The 15,471-nt window shown below is 39.5% G+C and overlaps 2 protein-coding genes across 4 annotated transcripts; both read right to left on the reverse strand.

The window, feature by feature from the left end:
* Window positions 1-331: 331 nt before the first annotated feature.
* On the reverse strand, window positions 332-1,570 carry LOC115633418 (ADP-ribosylation factor-related protein 1). Its single transcript, XM_030530877.1, has 4 exons — window positions 1,180-1,570; window positions 870-1,122; window positions 629-800; window positions 332-566 (listed from the first exon to the last, which is right to left on the reverse strand). Exons 1-4 carry the CDS (start codon window positions 1,270-1,272, stop codon window positions 482-484), a joined length of 603 nt encoding a protein of 200 aa, XP_030386737.1. The 5' UTR covers window positions 1,273-1,570; the 3' UTR covers window positions 332-481.
* A 204-nt stretch (window positions 1,571-1,774) lies between these two features.
* LOC115633244 lies at window positions 1,775-14,314 on the reverse strand. 3 transcript variants are annotated; one of them, XM_030530639.1, is made up of 9 exons: window positions 14,216-14,314; window positions 13,661-14,016; window positions 9,249-9,342; window positions 9,047-9,150; window positions 5,002-5,145; window positions 4,711-4,945; window positions 2,408-2,528; window positions 2,211-2,327; window positions 1,851-2,145 (listed from the first exon to the last, which is right to left on the reverse strand). In XM_030530639.1, the coding sequence occupies exons 2-9, from the start codon at window positions 13,751-13,753 to the stop codon at window positions 1,851-1,853; spliced, it is 1,203 nt and encodes a 400-aa protein (XP_030386499.1). In that variant the 5' UTR covers window positions 13,754-14,016; window positions 14,216-14,314. The 3 variants fall into 3 exon arrangements, with proteins under 3 accessions (XP_030386501.1, XP_030386499.1, XP_030386500.1); XM_030530640.1 differs by having other exon boundaries at window positions 13,661-13,974; window positions 14,216-14,304; XM_030530641.1 differs by lacking the exon at window positions 14,216-14,314 and having other exon boundaries at window positions 1,775-2,145; window positions 13,661-14,072.
* Between the last annotated feature and the right edge of the window lie 1,157 nt (window positions 14,315-15,471).

The raw sequence follows: 15,471 nt of genomic DNA on the forward strand, positions 1-15,471 counted from the left end.
CTTCCTAACGATATTTATAAGCCAGGCAGTTGAATGACGGCGGCCATACCAACCAACCAACCAAATAGCGATTCCAGCAGTCGACCGAACGTTTGCAGTGGGCGGCAATAGATAGAGTTATCGTCGGGAATGCGGGAGAAACCATTCATAGACCACAGAGAACAACCAAATTGTGTTTTATCTGCTCTACGGCCGACTCACTGATAACAACTCAGTGACAACAACAAAAAAGCAACAAGAATAATAACAAGAACTGAACAGCGACCGCCGCTGTGGCTCTCTTTGTTTGGATAAGCGTCATCGATAAGCGGGTACGGAGGAACATTGTGAATGGTGGTTACATTAGTATTTACATATTATTATGCTTTAATAAAAAATATATATGTGTGTCTATGTATTTTATACAAAATTATCCTACTTAAAGCCGAGGAGCTGGTGTACACGTTGCTGGATCTCTTAAACTGGAACAGAATTCGTTGGCTCAATCGTTTTCACGGGGCGGTCGCACAAGTGCGTGTCGCTTGATTGCCTCCACCAACCATTTGATGCCCTCATCGACGCCTTCGCTGGAATTGGATGAATTGCTTACAATTCGATGTGAAACATAAAAAATGCAAAGCTATCTTACCCGTTAAGTGCCGACACGGGTATTGTTAGACAATCCCTTCGTCCTATCAATGCGCCCGCCTGCTGGAACACCGGCTTGATCTCACGCACGCCCATAACATCGGGCAAATCCTGCTTGTTAGCCAATATGAGAAGCGGCACGCCGGAAAGCAGTTCGTTCTTTATCATTTTGTCTGCAAGCAAAGACCGATTTGATTAATTCTTGACAATCTAATTAGTTACTTGAGGTGTTGCGGACAAACCAAAAATAAGTTTGGACTCCTCCATGCGTTCGCGGTCATTGGAGTCTATCACATAAATAACACCATGCGACTCCTGATAGTATTTGTCCCACAACGATTGCAACTCCTGCTGACCGCCCAAGTCCCAGAAATTTAGGCGCACGCCCTGCACATCAATCGTGCCGATGTTGAGGCCAACCGTTGTGGTTATTTTCGTTGGATTCAGGCCCTTGTAATTCTTGGTGAATTTTGTTTTGGCCGCCTCCAGGTATGTCTGCAAGAAATGTCGTCTACAGACGTGTCCGCTTATAGGAAAAATTGGTGGACTTACTGTTTTGCCTGCATTGTCCAAACCCAAAATAACAACGCAGTACTCATCCTTTTGTGTGAGATATTTGTAGAAACCGTGCAGTAGTGTGTACATTGTGTGAAGTGCCTAGAATACGAACAATACAACACTAAGCCAACAAACACATCAGGCACAGGTGTGGGACCAGCATTAACATTTGCTAATGGAAATGGAAGCTACGACGATGGCGACGTGGTAATTCTGTTGCTTGGCACAGCGGCCTGTAGTCGCAAGTGCTGGTTCGTTGGCAATGCGCGTGTGTGTTTGCTGGATTGCTTTTACGTTACACATTTAATTTAATTTTGATAACATGTGCTCCAAATACACGAAATACACCATTTATTAGAAGGAGCGTTTGCCAAAAAAGCAAAGGCTCTGATTTGTTTGAATGGTAGCACTGCATGCAGACCAGCAAGCGCATTGGCAGCACAGTTTAAGTTACGCAGTAGTGCTGTAAAGTGGCACACAGGTGTTGTAGCAGGTAACTTTTGTTAAGTGCTTATGTCAGCGACTAGCGGAAACTTTTGCCATCAGATAAAATTAATTGTGAAAGAATTGCAACAGGTGGCGCCACGAATATTATTCCAAAATTAAAACTTTATTTTGAATTTGTTCGAATTTAAGTACAATTTCTATAGATTTGATGTAAAGAACTACTTGAGTATTAAGGGTAATGTGCAGTGTGCCTGCGTCAAGTGCGGATTGTCCGAATAGAGCGAGATCGTTTTCGCGTTCAAATCGAATATTCCAATGGAAATTGTCTTCACCAACTCATCGCAACGGCCATTCTCCCGATAAACGCAATGATATCCGCCGCTCACATCCCCCAGCATGGCACACACATCCTTCGCATCCTTCGGCTCGTGGTGGTTATTGAACGTCTTCATTCGCGAAACGCTCGACTCAACCATATCCGCATTGGCCTGTTCCGCCTCAATCCGATCAAACCTATATATAATTTAATTTAAATATATCATCACACTATACATATGCATATAACCAATATAACTGACTGATTGGTGTGGTAATTGTGACCACCGATGGGTATTTCCTTGATGTTCAGCTGCGACTCGTCTTTCCCCTCGACCGAGGGCGCCATTTCCACATTGTAAAACATTTGCTTGGGATCCCTGGATTCAGAGACCAAAGATCGGAGAGTTGAGCTTTCAGATCAGGGTCAGTGTCAGTGTCAGTATCGGACAATACTTACGACAGTAGTGTAAAGTTTATGGAACAGGCATCGGCCGCACCCACGCCACAATCCTTAAGCACCCGGAAGGCAGCGTCCACATTTTCAGCCGAGAGCAATGCCCGCGTCACAAAATGTCGTGCTGGAAATGATCGGAAAAGTGGTTCTTATACATACATATGTATATGATTGATTCTTATTGACTGGCGAACTACTTGTAATTCATCTTAAGCGAAATGCTAGAGAACTGCATTTTGATGCCAATGTTCCAATATTTTGTTGCTGCGACAATGCAACCCCTACTTGGAAAATTCAACCCTCAATTGAAGAAATATTCTTATCCTGTTGTGATTTGCTGAAAATGTAATTGTGATTTAAGCTAAAATTTTAATGTCATTTTTGTTGACTGTTGTTGCCCTCCTTTTTTCAAAAATTAAACCCCCTATTGGGTGTCAGGGAACTTGAGTTATTGTAAACCTACGAGTAAAACTTTGAAAATTCAACCCTCAATTATGAAAATATTCTTATCCTGTTGTGATTTGCTGAAAATGTAATTGTGATTTAAGCTAAAATTTTAATGTCATTTTTGTTGATGTAATTTTTGTTGTTGCCCTCCTTTTTTCAAAAATTAAACCCCCTATTGGGTGTCAGGGAACTTGAGTTATTGTGAACCTACGAGTAAAACTTTGAAAATTCAACCCTCAATTATGAAAATATTCTTATCCTGTTGTGATTTGCTGAAAATGTAATTGTGATTTAAGCTAAAATTTTAATGTCATTTTTGTTGACTGTTGTTGCCCTCCTTTTTTCAAAAATTAAACCCCCTATTGGGTGTCAGGGAACTTGAGTTATTGTAAACCTACGAGTAAAACTTTGAAAATTCAACCCTCAATTGAAGAAATATTCTAATCCTGTTGAGTTTTGTTGGAAAACTAAAACTTTAATGTAATTTAACGTGACTGTTGTTTCCTCTTTTTTTCAAAAATTAAAGCCCCAATTGGGTGTCAGGAAATCCTACAGATACTGTTTAGTTAGCATTAGGAGAACAAAATACAAAAACCCTCAAATGCTAATTAAAATTATAAGACATCACATACAGATCAGACCCTGTATGGTTTATTAAAGAAGAATTTAGATGCCATGTTACATCTAGATGTGATGTACAAGTATAATAGTTTTTTTTTAGTCTTTTGTAAATTTCTTCTGAATAATTGTTACTCCATTTCTATTGAAACAAGCTTTCGATCACAAATGCCAGTTAAACTTTGGGGAAGGTTAAAAAATCATGACAGTTTCTCAATACAATACTATACGTATATGGAGCATATAAATATATATTACTTTTGCTGTCATGTAGAAGTTTTTGATTTCTTCACATATTTATTGAATACTTGCAGAAGCTCAAGAGGTAATAATAGACGAAAGAACAGCTCAGAAACAAACAAATCCAGCTTTCTAATTAAGAGACCTATATATGAGAGATTGTCAAAAAGAGAGCTTGTGTCTGTGGGTCACCAAAAGTTGAGGAATTTATACGACATCTTACCTCTTGGAGGGTAACAGAAGACGAATGAGTTGCTCTCTCTTTCACTTTCTTGAATAACTGAGGCTGTACTCAGACAGCAAATAAATTCGGAAGAACACGAACACAGAAATAAAGAACGAAGAGACTCGACTAAAAAAGTCACAGACTGCACTCCCCTTATTTGGGACATCGGGGTCACCAAAATTTAAGATTAAACTCATTGCAATGTGACTAGAAGACAGGCCATAAGCGGTACTTGTACTTGAACCCCAATGGAGGTAGAATCGACTTGTAGTGCAACAACCTTCTTTCAAGCAACTACGAACAACCGAACACAACTGTCGATCTCTTATTTTCCAGCCCCCAACTATTAACTTATGCTTGTCATATACGCTGCCGATCTGATCGCAATCGTTAAACATGTATGCGTGACCACGCGATCAAGATAAAAGCATGATTTGGAGCATAATGTTTGCGTGATCGTCGACTATGAGGCGACATTGAGTGATCAACATCGGGGCCTTTCTAGAATGCTATACTACTAATAATGGAATGTTTCCATATAATCGCAATAAGATTGATGCGTTGAAGGTGCCTTTTTTACAGAGCTGATCGCAATAAGATTGATGCGTTATATAATGCTGTTTGATATCATGATGATGTACACAGCTATGCTTCAAGTTAATGGAACACTTTTATTTCTGATCTTACTGGACAATCATAATTGGTTTGAAGCGTTAGAGAGTATTTTCTCTGATACTGGTCGCATAAATTGATTGAAATTTATTTCTGAACTCACGTGTCTTGCCGCTAACCAAATGCTCGGCACTGATCGTATTGATGCTGAAGACGAGTCCATGATGATTGTAGCTCATCGTATAGCCGGGCAGATGGCCCGCATAGCAGAGGGACATGAAGCGCTCCTCCTTAACATTATATTTCCCCTGCGGCTTGTCGCTGATGATGTGAGCGACAACGAAATAGTAATGATTGAGGGTCTCCGTGAGTGCGTCCTCAGTGTGGCCCAACAGACGCTGGAGGCCGAGATGGCTTAGAACATTGAATGCCGGAAACAAATTTCAATACTCACACAATTCTCATGATTGACAATGATTGATGAACAGCCGGTTGGCTGTTTTTTGCAATTCGTCACCTTGCAAGCCGTCTTCTCCTTGCTGCCGGACTGATGTTTCAAGGCCTGCGGCAAAATCTCGTCCAGATGTAAAAGAAAGAGCTGAAATCGAAATTAAACTATTCACTTAATGTCTAAGAATGACGTTTACATTATGGATAGGCAGAGGATGGTAGAATCTCTGCTATGCCGGGAATCTGCGTTTTCCATCTACAGGATTTTATGAATCTTTTGGAGGTAATGTGACCCCGAGGCACTTTCAAATGTCACGTGCCAGGTGTGTTAACCCGTCACTAACTAGCTTGCTTTCTGCCTTCCTAGCTAGTCAGCCTGTTCCTATTCTCGAATGCTCTCCCATCACCTTTTCTAGGCTCTCCTTTGCCTGTCAAAGGAGAATCGTATAAAAGGCATAAGCGAAGAATTTAAATATATAGCAGGCTTTTCCATCATCTATGCTAAGCTCCTCTATATTTTTCGAAGAAAACTCATGTCCAACCATTGTCGTCACGTCTTCTTTGGATGACACTTGAATACTTCATAACATATAAGGGTAAGGGAAGAAAAAAGCGAAGAATTAAGAAAAAAAGGTAGCTTTTCCATCATCTCTGCTAAGCTCCACTGTATTTTTTCAAGGAGGCTCATCTTCAGCCGTTGTTGTGATCTCTTCTCTTTTCGGATAACCACTTTGGATGATCACTTGAATATTGCATAAGGGTAAGGGAAGAAATAAGCGAAGAATTAGGAAATAAAGCTAGCTTTTCCATCATCTCTGCTAAGCTCCACTGTATTTTTTCAAGGAGACTCATCTTCAGCCGTTGTTGTGATCTCTTCTCTTTTCGGATAACAACTTTGGATGATCACTTGAATATTGCATAAGATATAAGGGTAAGGGAAGAAATAAGCGAAGAATTAGGAAATAAAGCTAGCTTTTCCATCATCTCTGCTAAGCTCCTCTGTATTTTTTCAAGGAGACTCATCTTCAGCCGTTGTTGTGATCTCTTCTCTTTTCGGATAACCACTTTGGATGATCACTTGAATATTGCATAAGGGTAAGGGAAGAAATATGCGAAGAATTAAGAAAAAAAGCTAGCTTTTCCATCATCTCTGCTAAGCTCCACTGTATTTTTCCAAGGAGGTTCATCTTCAGCCGTTGTTGTGATATCTTTTTGTTCGGATAACCACTTTGGATGATCACTTGAATAATGCCTAAGATATAAGGGTTAGGTAAGAAATGAGCGTAGAATTAAGAATTTCCATCATCTCTGCTCTGCTTAAAAGGAGACTCGCCTTAAGCCATTGTTGCTAACTATTCAATTTGAAGATCAATCCCCACTTGGCTAATATACAAATATACTTACTACTTAACTGATCGATATACTGAAGCAGCATAAGTCTGTGAACGAGAGAGTTGATTTGTGGCATCTATTGGCAGTACTTGAAATGCTAATTTCGAGCTAATGCCGTATACTCGCTGGGGCCAAGGTTAACAGACACTCTCAAAGGTGGGTGTGAAGAGGGGCGGAAGAGGAAGGCTGGGGGGCGAACTTGCTTATGCGTTCAATTAATTGGACTGAAAAATAATGAACAACTAATTTGAACGTAAATATTATTACATATTAGCCGCAGCTGCTAGAAGAATTCGCTTCTAGATATGCAAATACATAAGTCCATATCTAAGTATGTGTGTATGTGTGTTTGTGTCTGTCTGTCTATCTAATATCCCCCTCCCGGCCCCCACCCAGCCACTCGTCTCTGCGCGGCTGCTGTACAAGAAGTCGCCAAAGCAGAAGAATAAGAAACCATAGAGGCGGCTGACATTGGCATTTTTTTTTGGCTTCTTTTTCACTCTTTCTCTCTCTCTCTCTTTTGGCTGCTGCCGTTTTATAATTATTGCGTGCTGTTGTTGTAGTTGTTGTTGTTATTTGTGCTTTTTCTCACAATTTTGGCCAACACTGGCAATTACAAATTGGCTTAAAAGCCAATCCAGTCAAGAACGTCAAATTAGCTAGCTTGCCAATTTTTTGGTTTCTTTTATTTTTTTAAATTGTTTTTTCTAATTCTCTTTATTATTTGACGCGTCTGCGTGTTGGAAGACCGTAAATCAACAACTACTACAACAACAATAACAACAAATTAACAGCTAACGGAACTAGTTCAATGTCTGCGCCGCACGGTGCACGACAATTGTTAGCGTTAACTTATTTATAACTGAACTACAGTGGAAGTTCCTTAAAGACGAACAATTCGCTGCTAACCCACTAATGATTTCAGTTTTCCCGCCGACTCTTTTAATCCCAAATCTAACTGGAGGACAGGAAGAAGAACTTAGAAATGAGGAAGTGTTTTCCCATCGTCTCTGAAGAATATTCGCAAGAGCACAATTTATAAATAAAACATCTGCCCTATCATCTCTGCCTACTTCTTTTGTGTTTCTCAAAATATAAATCTAAATGGAAGGAAAAAGAAAGAAGAACTTAGAAATAAAGAAATCTTTTCCCATTTTCTCTACTTACCTCTTCTTCACCTTTTAAGGGCATATGATTTTAAGCTACTTGGTTACACTTAAGGGTAGAAGCTATACATAAGGGAAGAAATTATAAATAAAAAAGTCTTCCCTATTATTTCTGCCTGCTTCTTCTTTGTCTTTCACAGGAGACTAATGGAAAGCTATTGCGACTTCTTCCAAATTGAACGATCATATTAGATGCATCTAAGGGTAGAAGAACTAGTCTTTCCCATCATCTTTTATGACCACTTTCTCGTCTTTCTAGAGAGAACTATTTTAAATGACTTGGGAAGGGTTACACAAGCGACGAATTTATAAATACAGCAGTCTTCCCCATCATCTCCGCCTGCTACTTCTTCGTCTTTCATATTGAATGGATCTAGAGGTAGAAGAAATAGGCGGAGATCTTAGAAATGAAGCAGTCTTCTCCATCATCTCTATTGACCACTTTTTCGTCTTTCTAGAGAGAACTATTTTAAATTACTTGGGAAGGGTTACACAAGCGACGAATTTATAAATACAGCAGTCTTCCCCATCATCTCCGCCTGCTACTTCTTCGTCTTTCATATTGAATGGATCTAGAGGTAGAAGAAATAGGCGGAGATCTTAGAAATGAAGCAGTCTTCTCCATCATCTCTATTGACCGCTTTTTCGTCTCTTAAAGGAAAATGAGTTTAAGCTGCTTTTATTGGTTGGCCTATTAAATGGTCACATTAGATATTGATGACCTCACATTTTGGACATCAAGTTAGAAGGAGAATCATTTTAGTTCTTCTAGCAATTTCCATGATCTTCGCAAGGAAGAGGAGAGCTGTTGTGGTTCCTGCGAGTTATAGCTTTTGACATAATACAGAACATACTTGTAGAGTTATACTCGATCGAACAGATCGTCAAACACAGTGTTGCTGTATAAATAACTCGGCTTCTTCTAGGTTTTTCGACGACTTGACTGCAGAGGAGTGGAGTCGAGTGTCGCGTTTAGTGAGTGTGGACTGTATTGTTGTGGCTCGTATTATTGTATTCAATTGCATTTAGAGTTGTCATTGATTGGCTTGCAACTGCCGTGGCAACGAGACATGCAACATGTTTTTACCGTTTGTTGCACACACAGACACACCTTTGGAGAGCTGAGATTGCGCATACGACGCGTATGGCAGGCGATCAGAATTTTATTTGATTTAATTTAACTATAATTTTTTAATTCCATTTTATGCTTGCTTTTTTTCTCCTCACAATATTTAAGTCCAATACCAATGCTAATACAACTGCATTTGCAACTGCACTTGCGACTGCGACTGAGGCAATTATGTGTTTTCGTTTTAATAGGCATTTAATTGTTGACAGCTGAGGCGTTTTATTTGCTTAAACAATCAAATCGCCAGTTGTTTGCTTGTCTTGTTGCATAGCATTCAGTGTTAATTGGCACTGCCTATTGCCCCCTCCCCCTCCCCGCACCTCCACCTCCATCTCCACCTCCACTTGCTATTTCGCACTCACCTTATGGAACTCCACCTCCGCCCCATCTGCCACGCCCTCCAGCTCGCGCACATACTGCGGAAAGGAGCGCTTCACCGACTCCAAGGTCTCGTTATACACTTGCTCTGCAATAATAGAAAATAAAAATGAAACAAATATTAACCCACATAGATAAGCACTATTATTATTTCTTTTTTTTTTTTTTTGTTGTTTTCGCACTCACTGCCTTGGGGCGTGCCATATAACGGTAAATAGCTGTCGTTCAACGGCGACGATAAAACCAAAAAGTTCTTAATCATGGAGCCAAATGTGCGACCCTGTAAATAAAATTAATAACAACAATTATAAATATTTAGAAAAAAATTTATGCAAATTTCTCTAGTTCTAAAGGCCCTCCCACTGTGCCTCGTCGACTCTGAACTTTTATTTAAATTCTTACTCCCAATCTGGCTGTGGCTTTGGCTTTGGCTTTGGCTCCGACTGTGGCTTTGACTTTTGCTGTAAACGTTTCGCGGATGCTAATACATAATCGATCACGACCAATCGAACGTTTACGCTGTGCAAACAAAGCGGCGGCAACAACGAAAACGCGACAGACAAACGAAAAAGGAAAAAAAACACACAAATCACAAATCAGTTAAAATACAATACTTATGAATAATGGTCATTGTAAAGTAAGTGCGAGTAAATGGGCGCCCCGGAGACAGACAGCCAGATAGCTAGAGATCAGACAGACAGACAGACAGACGGACGGACGGACAGACAACCAGACAGACAGATAGACGCTCGACGGAGCGTTCTGTAAGTGAGTTTTATGCTCTACAAGAAATCGGCTATTGTGGTAGAATGCTTGATTCTGCTGTTACCGAACCGTCTCCTTAACATGGCATCGTCAGTTCCTACGACTATATATGTATGCATATATCATGATATACCATTTCATCTCTTCACAGCATCTTCTCATAATTCAGCATTCATATACGACTATATGCTCCACAACTTGTGATCGTGACCGAACCGCTTTAATGTCATGGGATCATCAACAAATGTATAGTATGGTATAACCTTTACTTCCTTCACATAGTGTGGCATTCATATATATTTTCTGGATCCTCTTCCCTTGACCGAACCGCTTTTATATTATGGTATCATCAGTTATTGTATAGCATGGTTTACCTTCACACTTTCTTCACAAAGTGCCAATTAATAATAATATATAACGTATTTAGAATCTGTTTTCTCCATAGTATATCCATATAGTTTCGTAACGTAGTTTTCTCAAGTTCAAAATGGTCGTACTACGTGTTTTATAAACATACATATCAGTATGGTACAACCTTCACTTCCTTCACATAGTGTGGCGCTCATGTATATTTTCTGGATCCTCTTCCCTTGACCGAACCGCTTTAATGTCATGGGATCATCAGTTACTGTATAGTATGGTTCGATCATTACCTCCTTCACACTTTCTTCACAAAGTGTCAATTATATATAAATATAGTAAGTATTTATAATTATCTGATCATATGATTTCAAAATTGTTTTAAATTTTTAAAAAGAATCCCAAAACGGATGATCGGTAGGATAGCGCTGGTTTCTCCTTGGTAGACAGCATAGATCAAACTCTCTATTACAAGAACTGCGCAATGGAAGCAGTTATTATGCCAGAGCTATTCAAATTGAATCGAATCATATAACACTCAGATTTAAGGTTTTATTAAGTAGGTGCTGAGTAAAATGCTTAAGGCTTCGCCAAACCTCCACCAAGGTAAGGAACTTTGAGAACCGGACTTTAGGAACTGATGTCGTTGTTTTTTTGAAAAAGCAGCCAATATATAATTGGAAAGTTAGGTCGTGTGGTATAAACCATAGGGATATGGGCTTATTATATGTGATATTGATATTTATTCGAATTCATGCTATGATTGTGTAATTCGACAATGTTGTGTGCAAATTATTTGCCCCTCTGACCATAACATAAGCTTCGTTCTTTATTGAAAGTTCTTTCTATAGTGTATTCGAATGTCGGTGACAACAAAAACAAAAGGAAAAAATTTCTCCTTGTAAATCCGAGTGTGCTGCCTTAAATAATATTTTGGGGTGGGACCAAATCGAACCGAACCGCACGCTAATTGCTTGCCCTTGATAATGGACCTGAGCATTTGCAGTTTTGATTCCGCACACATGATCGATCGGGGGACGGAGATGGAGATTGTAACTGCGCCCTTGGTCCAAACCAGGTTAAGCTGTAGCTCTGCTTTGGCAAACGTAACGAAATACCATATATTGTTGGCATATTACACACATAAGTTCTAAGCCCGGCCAACCCCATTAGCAGCTACCTAATTAGAATCGGTCTTATCTGCAAGCTGAGCATGAACCACACCGATAACAGGTTTACTTTTGTGGTGAGCATAAATATTTGGTAGCGCTGTAGCATAATTTTTTTATGTTTCGGTGGCACGTCTTGGTGATAAGATATCACCACAGAACCCCAAAACTATTCCAAAAATGTTATCAGGAATGCTTTGATGTCTTACGTTTCGAGAATTCTTAGACTTGTGAAGATTTTATTCGAAATGGAGTGCAAAGATTTGAAAAAACCTGATGGTTTGTAGGATTCGAACAATATCTTTTTGAAAAGCGATTAGATTTACGGATCCAGCGAGGACAACAATCGAATTCTAAATACGAGACTAGAGCTGCTTTCTAGGGAAACTGGAACGGCAATATACTTGCAAGACTACCTCAGGATCTTCAAGGCGGAAGAAAGCCTCTTGGGAGATTTTTAAATTTAAATTAAAATTTTGATTAAATAGTGCACGATGCATTTAAAAAATAACTTCTGCGTATGATCAATGAAAAAACTTCAACAAATTACCTCTCCTTGGAAAAGGCGGAGCAGTATCCTCGACTGTGAAATACTCTGTAGGCAATCAAAAAAATTAAATTCACTCGTGTTATAGTTAGAAGCAGCTCGATGCCGATAGAGTATATAGCTATGGAAAGAAGACGACTATGGATGACCGATGACCATAGCAAGAGCGAGACAGCAACAGTCAGGGAGATTTACAGGGAGACTAGTCCCCGACGGGGCGCAGCGTCAAATAAAAAAGTTAGGGATGTAAATGAATACTTTCCGAAGTAACTGAACAGAATGGGAAAATGCAGCGATGCTGAACACGCAATATCGAAGTGTTCTAAACGGAGTGAGAAGTGGAAAAAGTTGACCACGCTCGAAACTGAAGAGAATTGATTGCCGACATCCTTATACCCTAAGGGACGATAGAAGGTCGCACTCGATGCGACCGAGGCACTGCACGGATTAGCTCGACATTAGAGAAGTTGGACTCCACTCCGCAGCAATGCCAAAGGAGCTCCGGAATGGAGCAGATTAAGAGATACTTGAAGATTAACAGATACTTGAAGATTAAGAGATACTTAAAGATTAAGAGAGACTTGAAGATTAAGAGATACTTGAAGATTAAAAGATACTTAGAACATTTCCGCTACTCCCTCCCACCAAAAAATTAGCTCGAAATTAGAGAAGTTGGACTCCACTCTGCAGCAATATCAAAGGAGTTCCGGAATGGAAAACCGTGCAAGGAGCAGATTAAGAGAGACTTGAAGATTAAGAGATACTTGAAGATTAAGAGATACTTAAAGATTAAGAGATATTTGAATATGAAGAGATACTTAAAGTTTAAGAGATACTTGAAGATTAAGAGATTCTTAAAGATTAAGAGATACTTGAAGATTAAGAGATACATAGAACATTTCCGCTACTCCCTCCCACCAAAAAATTAGCTCGAAATTAGAGAAGTTGGACTCCACTCTGCAGCAGTATCAAAGGAGTTCCGGAATGGAAAACAGTGTAAGGAGCAGATTAAGAGATACTTGAGGATTAAGAGATACTTAAAGATTACGAGAAACTTAAAGTTTAAGAGATACTTGAAGATTAAGAGATTCTTAAAGATTAAGAGATACTTGAAGATTAAGAGATACCTAAAGATTAAGAGATACTTAGAGCATTTCCGCTACTCCCTCCCACCAAAAATTAGCTCGAAATTAGAGAAGTTGGACTCCACTCTGCAGCAGTATCAAAGGAGTTCCGGAATGGAAAACAGTGCAAGGAGCAGATTAAGAGATACTTAAAGATTACGAGAAACTTAAAGATTAAGAGATACTTAAAGATGAAGAGATACTTGAAGATTAAGAGATACTTGAAGATTAAGAGATACCTAAAGCATTTCCGCTACTACCCCCCACCAAAAAAAGGAACTATGATCCATAAAAGCTAGCCACCTAATCACAATATCTAGTTTAATGAGCTCTATTTTTAAACTGTTTTAATGCCATAAAACAAATACGCCTTTATCTCTATTGCTGCTGACATGTTTGAGGTAAAATTGTGATAAATCGAAGCATGGTTTTTTAAGTATATACATATGTATATAAAGAATAGGTACAATCGATTCTATAATTAAACAGTAGGCTAGCACTTTGCGTGCCTTTTCGAGCGTGTGGTTTGTGATATGTGGGGGGAGGGGGCGGCACTGCCACAGCGACAGTGCTATAGAGAGAGAGAGAGAGGGAGAGAGAGAGGTCAGGGGTCGAAGGACCCTCACCACTTACCATATCGAAGCCGACCTCATAGTGGGTGCCTCGGGTGTAGAGAACGGGCACGGCCTGGCGACGCGGAAGTATTTTGCCGGAACCCAACGACATGATTGCGATTGCTGGCGGAATAATGTGGTTCGGTTTGTTGGAACGTTTTTGATAATATTGTATTTGTTTATTTCAGACAGATAGACAGACAGACGACATACAAACAGATTGACAGATAGCTCTATGTTTAATCAGATTGTTTGCTTTTATGTTCACGGCACTATCTGATGTGCGGGCGGGCGGGCACAGTCAGGTCTTATCAACAGCAAGCCGGTTGCCACCTCGTAAAACAATAAACAAAAGCTAATTTGCACAAATCAAAACTATACGAAAAAAAAAACAAACACACGTTCAATATCGAAAAAAAAATTAGTTATGCGAATTGAATTAAAATTGCAAATGTAACAAAAAACAAAAAAATAATGTGTGCACAGAAAATTGAAATTTTGCAAAATTATTGAAAACTCATGTAATAGTAATTTAATTAATAAATGCACATCGAATTCTGAATTCTAAGTTTACAATAATTTGTTGTTGCTATTGTTGTTGTTATTGTTGTTATTATTGTTGTGTGGTTTTCTCAAAATTTGAACGGTCGCTTCTACTTCTATGGCCGACTTTTGTTCTAGAGCGCTTGAAGGCAGAATTCAAACTGAATTTGCTTTGTTTTGGAGCCGCAACCAACAGTGAGGTGCTCGACACCAGCGGCGGCCAAGCCAACAACAACAACTACAACAACAAAAGCAACAACAGTAGCAGAACGTCGCCGTCTTAGACGCCGCACCATGGGCCACAACCATCAAAGCATTACTCGAAAATAAATGACTAATTACCGCACTTTTTTCCGATTAGATTTTTATTTTTTTTATTTTTTATTCGATTCGGCTGCCCTCCTAGCGCTACAGCTGTGCGTGAGTGCGTGCAAGAGCGTGCGTGATTATGTAAGACCTTAAGCGAGTCCTACGAATTGCCAAAAATTATCGTTTAATTCGTGAAGTAAATGAATGAGTAATTCCAGCGCTTTTAAGCGATTTACTTGACTCGATTTTTTGCGATTCGGTCACCTTTTTATGCTGTGCGTGAGCGTGCGTGAATGTGTACCGAAATCCTTACGAAAATCGTACGAATTGCCGAGAATCAACGTTCAAATCGTGAAGGAAAGGAATGAGAAAAAACCGTGCTTTTAAGCGATTTACTTGCCTCGACTTTTTTCAATGCCTACATCTGTGCGTGAGTGCGTGCGTGATTGTGAGGCACTATAAAAAAAACTCCTAGCTAGTAATTTTGGTTACGATATTGTAGTACACTAAAATTTAAAAAAAGTAATTTTTTCACCTATCATTCTAATGGCACTACGTATGGATAAGACGATCACAGATTTTCATGTAAAAAGACTCTGCAATTAAATGCATCACAATGCAAAATTTTTCATAAGGATGTCAAGTAAGTTCGACATGCCACTACACCTAGGGGATCGCTAACAAATATTTAGCTATCTTACTGCACCAGAACGTATTTCCTTTAAATACATAAACTATCTAACGCTGTAACGAAATACATTTCGGAAGGAAAACAATTGACAGTTTTTGCGTGAATAATAATTACTGTCCCCGAAATAGTTGCTACTGTTTTGAAAACGCAACTTTGAACCACTGTGCGGCGCAGCAATCGAAAGTCGTTGACGTCGCTGTCGCTCATGCCGTCTTGGTTGCTATCGCAACAGCGTAGCGGTTGACGGTTCGCGACGCTGCAGCGCACAGTGGGAAAAGGCAGCGCAG

The sequence above is a fragment of the Scaptodrosophila lebanonensis genome, unplaced genomic scaffold (assembly GCF_003285725.1).
Source record: "Scaptodrosophila lebanonensis strain 11010-0011.00,11010-0021.00 unplaced genomic scaffold, SlebRS2 tig00001418-arrow-arrow-pilon, whole genome shotgun sequence".
Lineage (NCBI taxonomy): Eukaryota > Metazoa > Arthropoda > Insecta > Diptera > Drosophilidae > Scaptodrosophila > Scaptodrosophila lebanonensis.